General features: G+C 38.6%; 1 protein-coding gene across 1 annotated transcript; it reads left to right on the top strand.

Annotated features, from left to right (window-relative positions):
* Positions 1-700: 700 nt before the first annotated feature.
* LOC140234329 (uncharacterized) lies at positions 701-1,832 on the top strand. The gene has a single exon (XM_072314389.1). The coding sequence runs from the start codon at positions 701-703 to the stop codon at positions 1,265-1,267; it is 567 nt and encodes a 188-aa protein (XP_072170490.1). The 3' UTR covers positions 1,268-1,832.
* The last annotated feature ends 6,236 nt before the right edge of the window (positions 1,833-8,068 follow it).

Raw genomic sequence — 8,068 nt, 5'->3', positions numbered from 1 at the left:
CACACATTCATCTTCGTGTCATGGACCACCAGTTCTTCATGCAGAAATTGCAGTGACAATGACGATCTGCTGTAAGTTTTTTTCTGATTTTGCATACTCCACAGGACCAATATTACATGCCCTCTTGCTACAGTGACCTGTGTCTCTCAGCCTTATATTTGTGGAAACCCTGAACTTAATCAATGTCAATGCACAGTGTGCTTGGATAAACTGATGATACTGAGTGTTAGTTATACATGTCAACTGTGTACTGTGCATACGTGTATCTGTAGCGGTGCTGAATGGAATGCTATGTGCAAGCAAGTTGTACGTACTTCAGTCGCCTAGCTACACAGTGTACTGCTTGTAGACTACTGAGTATCTCATGTGACATCTGAAGTGTAAAGCCTCATCTTCTCAGAACTCAAAACCTCCCGTGATTATCACCAAATGACTATCACAAGTGTTCTTCACGTGACGGTATATAAGAGTATTCCTATTACTATTAGACCTCCCTCAAAGTGAAGATGAATTGACTTATGCTGCAATCATAGTCTCAGAGTGCTAATGTGGATTACAGCTACAGTCCACTGGCTGCTTCTCTGCAGTCAGTATGCCTGACCTCGCCATTTCTGTTCATCACTGAGTATAGCACCGTAATAGTCATCACTCCAGATTTCAGTACTACTGTCACACTGTCTGTCGCACCTGATACCCCAATATGGAGACCCGCAAAGGGAAAGCCACAAGTACTGAAGAAATCATTCAGGCTTTTGGAGAGTATATCCAGAGTCCTGATTTCCTTAAAGCCATCGAAGAAGCTGTTGAGAAAGCCATGAATAAACAAATGACAAAGTTTGTCCAGCGCCTTGACCTAATTGAGCAAAAGTGCACCAGTCTCAAGGAGAAGTCCGATCAACATGATGGCTGCATCTTTGACCTGGAAGCATCCCTCAAAGCAAAAGATGCTGAAATAAAACGTCTCACCACCGCTCTTGATGATCAAGCAACAGCTGTCAACAATCTCAAACTGACGATGAATGAAGCAGAGCAATATTCCCGCCTCAACTCCCTGAAGTTCCATGGTGTCAAAGAGAGCAGACTACATGTAGAAGACACAGACCAACTCATCCGCCACCTCTGTTCCGACCAGCTCGATGTGCCCATTACTCTCAATGATCTTGACAGATCGCATCGTGTTGCCCCCCGCAACGACATCGCGACATCCCAGCCGTCAAACTTTGTTGCCAGCAACAAACAGAAAGACAATAAAGAAGACCATCCGTAGTAAATGTGACTTGGAAAAGCTTTGACATGGGCCTAAATTGATCCCAAATAGGCACTCAGATATTGGGTAACTTGTTGAATTTTGTATATTTTTTTTTTCTTTTTGAATTATATGTACACACTTGTATATCTCTGATTTTCTGTATAACTTTTGCACTTCTTTTCTTTTTTCTTTTTTTTCCCCAAATGTTTGAGCCTCGTAATAGTTTGATTACTCAAGTGGTCGAAGACAATGGAACCTCAGATACTTTATATACAGATACTCCATTAATAGTGCATGATGATGTGAGGGTTTCTCCCTTAACATCTGTTTTTCAGGAAGAATCAACTACATCTTCCAATTTCTGTAGTGAACAAAATGAAAATGTTGTTGAAAATGAAGAAACTCACTCAAGTGTAGTCAAGTATTATCTGGCTAACGAGTTTGATGTAACAGTTCATTAATGTTAACAGATAATTTTAGTATGTTACATTTTAATGTTACATACATTATTTCATAAAATAACAACTACTTGATCAGACACAGTCTTGGGTATGTAAATTAGGGTCAAAGGTCATAAATGTTTCATCCTGTATCTTGGTGAATACATGTCTTATCTTTCCCATATTTTGCACACGCAAAGACCATGTTACAAGAATCATTTCACAAAATAACCACTTTTTGCTCAGATGCCATCTTGGGGGTGCAAAGTGGGGTCAAAGGTCAAATATACTTCATTCTGCTTCTTTGATAGTGTATACGGAATTCAGTACCCAAGATGGTAGGTCTGACTCCCTTTTCAAAATGAGAATCCAAGCATCACACGACAAATGTCCCTAATCTCAGGTGAAAACTCGATTCATTGATTTAAAAAAAATCGGATCACCTAATTTGTCAGTCTTGACAAATTCCGAGTCTAGTTTCTTTATTTCTCCTCAAAAGTTGTGCAGAGGTTAGCTCAGAAAGTCCTCTGCCTATCAATTTCAAAATCATACCATGTATGTATCATGTCACAAAGATGACAGATCTAATGTATCATAGTGATCAGTCGACCGTGACGTCACGATGACGTCATTATAGGAAAACACATTTTCATTCATATCTCATTAATGGAATGCAAATTTTCAATGAAATTCACGTCACATATATTTCAAGTCAAGAGCATTTTACTCATATTATCAAAATTCATATTTATTATTAAAACGTGCGCGTACGCGCGCGTTGAAATATTTGTATGCTCCAATCGAGCTCAAAATCTTTTTGCACACGTTTCAGACCATTTGGAGCATTTTTTGAAAAATTGAAAAAATTGGACGGACGCGTACGCGCGCGCACATATACGCACGCACAGCTCATATGGAATAGACATTTCCCGTTTTTTTACACGGATCAGATGCCTGAAATGTCAAGGAATATTTCTACCAAGTTTCAAGTCAATCCGACTCAACATGACGTCATACGGGCCCGTCAAAGTTGAAATTCCGCGCGCGCGTCAATGGCGATATACAGTGCAACTATGCCAAAAAACCGCCAATTTTAAATCCGATTTTACTCGTCAGGATGGACGGTGACCCCCCATTTTCTTTACATATTCTGAAAGCTGATGAGTTGTACATGTCATTTCATGGGCTGGCTATGCTGACAAAATGATTAAAAGATATCAAATTTCTTAATAAAGTAAAAAAAGTAAATTTTCAAAATGACGTCATCAAATTTCAAGTTCACTCGAGCGTACCTCACTTATCCTTTGCCAATTTTCACCCAAATTTCAATATGTTGTAGCTTATGAACTGTTCTTTCATAAATGTATTTACACAATTTTGATTAGATGACGACATCACCTCGAAAAAATGGATTGAATGTAACCTTGTCAAAATTGACCAGTTTACGTGTAATCTCTATGGGAGTGCAATTTTTATGGAAATGAAAATTGATATGACTATCTTTATCGAGCACTAGCTCACTTATACTTCGGTGAATTTCTCTAAGATTTGAATATGTTGTAGCTGAGACGTAGGGCTATCGTAAGTGTGCCCTTCGTTTTTTCATACGTTGTCGGGATCACGTGAAAAAACTTGGTTGAAATTAAAGCTTATCTTCGATGTATTGAAATATTTCTTTCTTTCTCCAACTTTCTGTGCAATAACTCAAGAAAAACATACCCTATCACCATCATATTTTGCATATGTTTAGTTCATGCCACGAACATTATTTCACAAAATAACAACTACTTGATCAGACGCCATCTTGGATATGTAAATTAGGGTCAAAGGTCATAAATGTTTCATCCTGTATCTTGGTAAATATATGTCCTATCTTTCTCATATTTTGCACACGTAAAGAACATGTTACAAGGATCATTTCACAAAATAACCACTAATTGCTCAGATGCCATCTTTGGTGTGCAAAATGGGGTCAAAGGTCATATGTACTTCTTTCTCAATCTTCGCTATTACGTGTTATCTCTATGGGAGGGAGTTTTTCTAGATGTGAAAATTGACATGACTATCTTTATCAAGCACTATCTCATGCTTCAGTGAATTTCTCCTAGATTTTAATATGTTGTAGCTGAAACTTTGTGCTATCATATAAGTGCCCTTTGTTTTTTCACACGATGTCGATATCACGTCAAAATACCTGGTTGAAATTAAAGCTCATCAACGATGTATTGAAATATTTCTTTCTTTGCGCAACTTTCTTTGCAAAAACTCAAGAAAAACATGCTCTATCACCACCATATTTTGCACATGTTTAGTTCATGTCACCTACATTATTTCATAAAATAACGACTTCTTGATCAGACGCCATCTTGGGTATGTAAATAAGGGTCAAAGGTCATAACTGTTTCATCTTGTATCTTGGTGAATACCTGTCCTATCTTTCCCATATTTTGCACACTTATAGACGATGTCGCAAGAATCATTTCACAAATTAACCACTTTTTCCTCAGGTGCCATCTTGGGAGTGTAAAGGTGGGTCAAAGGTCGTATGTATTTGTTGCTGTATCTTCGTTATCTAGTGTATACAGAATTTAGTACCAAGGATGGCAGATATGACTCCCTTTTCTAAATGAGAATCCAAACATCACACGGCCAATGTCTCTAAACACAGATGAAACCTGTATGGTCATGCGTATTGCGATCAGGACACGAATCATTGATAAAAAAAAAAAAAAATCGGATCACCTGAATTTGTCAGTAATGACAAATTACAATCTCTAGTTTTCAGTGTTGTGTTTAGCAGCCTAGCAAGTCCAATTATTTAGTTTATTAGCAGTTTTCTTGCATGTCTCCTTGTAGATCACAGTTTTTCCTTACATTTCATCCTCATAAAGTATGAAATTTGTGAATGCTAGCGGCGGCATAAAAGAGATTTCTTTCAGACGTTTTTGTCCGCATTTCGGTTCCGTGCCTTCAAAAAGTAGATCCGGTCACAGCATGGAGCTACAGCTCCATGGTCACCGCAAACTGGATGGTACGTTTCGCTCTCAGCTGGTCTGCATCGGCTGTTCATGCACTGTGCTGGTGTGTGGTTCGCACTGCGTTGTGTGTGTTCGCGTGTGTGTGTTTGTGCTCTGATTTGTACCTCGGTCGAGTGAGAGCTGTGCGTAAACACGTGTGTGTATGGGAACATGTAATATTGTACCAGGGAGGTGGTCTTTCTTCCACCTCCCTGATTGTACGTACTTCGAACATGCGCCAGCTCCATGCCCCCTCGACGTTCGACGCAAGACTCCCTGCAGCTGATCACTCGCTCTCTATGCATGTTTTTGTTTGTAATAATAATGGATGAACATAAACTCAATACTGTACGAGTAATGTTCGCCACACGTAATCTGTGTATTTCGTATACTGTTCTACGAAGAGAATTGCTACTTACAGAGGTGGAAGAATGAGCCGTGAAGAAGTACATTTACTTCTTTTTCCAAATTTTTTGTCTAAACCGCCGCCGTCATTCATCGTACATACTGATCGTCGAGACTCTAAATCGTACTGAGCGGAATGTTATACTGTTTTTCATTTTTTTGAACGTCAAGGCAGACATTGATCAGACATTTACTTTACCATCAAACGCAGCTGAATGTTACTGTTATTCATTTCGAAATGTTATAGCAAATATCCGACATTTATTTTAGCATCATATGGAGCAGAATGTTGCTGCTATTCACTTCCGAACGTAAAAGCAATCATCTGACATTTATTTTAGCATCTTCCAGAGGCGAATGTTATTGCTATTTACTCTCGAAAGTAAAAACAAACATCCGACATTAATCATCGTACGGAGTTGAATATCATTGTTATTCATTTCCGAACGTTAAGGGATCATTCGACATGTACTTTTAGCATCTTCCTGAGCCGAATATTATATCCTTATTCATTTCAGAACGCAAAATCAAATATCTGACATTATTTTTAGCATCGTAAGGAGCTGAATCTTACCGATCATTATGAAAACTTTCCCCCAATTTTGGACACAAGCCTTCCGAGCAACAACGTGTGTGCACGTTCAGGTCACCGGGTCACGTTGTTTACTCATCTCACGCTTGAACGGAGATAGCAAAGAGACGGGGCGTTTCCATTATCAAAATAGGGGTTCGCTGCATTGCATGGAGGCATTTCATGAAGCATAATTTCTGACACACTGTTACAAGCCACAGAAATCCTTGCATCTGACTGCCTGAGAGAAAATTTGTCTGACAGCTTTGTCGGACAAAAATGCTTCCTGAAATGCCTCAGGATTACATAGACAGCCACAGCTCGGGTATGAAAGCAGGGACTCCCCACCTCCCTGATGGAGGCCAGTATACGTACAGTACTGTAATTAACCATACGCAACTTTGTACATGTGGGACTCATTGCAACGAACCGATCGTTCATTGTTTGGCTGCCTAAGGACCTCATTCATTACCTCATTTTATGGCTATGTAGATATTTTTTTCATGAAATTATGTACGCTTCCACCAATCTTAAAGCATACTTGATCATTTTAACCACCTTCATGGCCGTTGTAATAAGTTTTTTTTTTTCGGACAAAACAGGAGGATTCCTCTTTAAAATACCTTGGGAAAGATCACCGTTGTCACATTCGGGCTTCTCGCGTGAGTGACAATGGACTGTATGTACGTACGATACCACGTACATCCGGTCATCTCCCTTTGCGATGAATAGTATCGCCCATTACGTCATCGCTAGGTTTTCTACTTTTGAGACAGTTTTTCCAATTGATCAGTAGTTTTAGCCTAAGAAAGCAGCGGAGTTAAATAACCAATAGCAATGAGTTTGATATAGTCATGTAGATTACAGCCTGCTCTATCCAAAACACTTCGCCCCAAGTTGATACGATATACGGTTCTGATTTGGTCGATGTTGAAAACCAGCGAGTACGTACGAAATCGTGGAAATTTCTTCATTTTCCATAGACTTTTTACAAAAAGTGAACATGCTTAGCCAAAGTAAAACTTGAAAAGCAGCGAAGATGAATACTCTCTGGAAAAAAATCATAACATGAAAAGAAAGTAAATTTTGTCTTCTTTTCAAATCGCTTCGCCCCCTTCCGTGCCGTCAACAAGAAATATGACATATTTCAACATTTAGCATCAAGATACGTTTTTTGATGCGAGAAATTACACGTTATAGCTAATCCGCGCGTGTGCGCACCGCTCGCGCAATCCTTATGTCCACGAAGTTTCGCAATGATTCATTTCCAATTATTTTAGCATCTTACGGAGCCGATTGTTACCGCTGTTCATTTCCAACAGTAAAGGCAAACATCCGACTTTTTTGGTGGCCCGATCGGGCCACCAAAATCTTCATTTCTGAAATATTGTCGGCCCGACGTGCGTTTTTTGGTGGCCCCGGGCCACAGGGCCACAGTTAGTGTCGAGCCCTGTCTAATGAATGTAGATGATCGCAAGTGTAAAAATGAAATATGATTCGTCCCCCCCCCCAAAAAAAAAAAAACAACAACAAAAAAAAAACACACAAACACAAAAACACACAAAAAAAAAAACAAAAAAAAAAAAAAACATGCAAGAATGTTTGTGATTCCACAGCTGCGTTTATCCGGACATGAATCTAAAAAAGGAATTACAAAACCTCTTTATTTTTATTATTATTATTATTATTATTATTAACGAACCATCAGAAAATCAAAGCTAATCTTACGTTCAGATTAACTTTTTTGTTTTCTTTTTTCATTGTCGAATTAGCAAACCTTCAGAGTATCGACTCTCGAGCTAGCTTGTTTCATTTTCGAATAAACGAACTTTCACAGTAACGTGCAAATATTATTTTTTTAGTCGGGCATAAGGAAATGTTCAGAAAACGTGTATAGACGGGGGGTAAAAAAAGGAGAAAAAATAGGTTTGAATTTTAGTTTGGCATCGCGTATAAACCTCTTTGCGTGGTGCTCGTTATTCCGAAAAATAATAAGATTCACTATCCCGATGGTAGTTATTTCGAAACACGCATATTGCATGTGCGGATGTTTGTTAATCCGACAAATTTAATTATGGTTTGTTTAATATTTGATTTGTGGTTCGAAAAGTTCGTTTATCTGAAATTGAATTACGCGGCAAGAAATTACTTATTTCGTTTTCGGATAAACGAACATTCAGAATATGGAATGTTTTTGAGTGAACAGGACTTCGAAATAACGAAACTGAATTTTCATCTTTTTCTCTTTTCGATTTAAGAACCCTTTTTTTCAGTTTTTGGATAATTGAACTCTCGGGAGTGACGATCTTTTAAAGTAACGACCAGTAACCTTCCCCCTCCCCCCTTTCTCTCTCTCTCTCATAAGTTTATGTCGTAGTTTGACATC

Source organism: Diadema setosum, chromosome 10 (genome assembly GCF_964275005.1).
Source record: "Diadema setosum chromosome 10, eeDiaSeto1, whole genome shotgun sequence".
In the NCBI taxonomy this organism is placed as follows: Eukaryota; Metazoa; Echinodermata; class Echinoidea; order Diadematoida; family Diadematidae; genus Diadema; species Diadema setosum.
Note: the sequence above shows the minus strand (reverse complement) of the source record. Positions and strands in the feature narration are given on the sequence as shown.

Coding starts and splice junctions, on each gene's coding strand:
- LOC140234329 (XM_072314389.1), top strand. CDS start 701: ATGGAGACCCGCAAAGGGAAAGCCACAAGTACTGAAGAAATCATTCAG.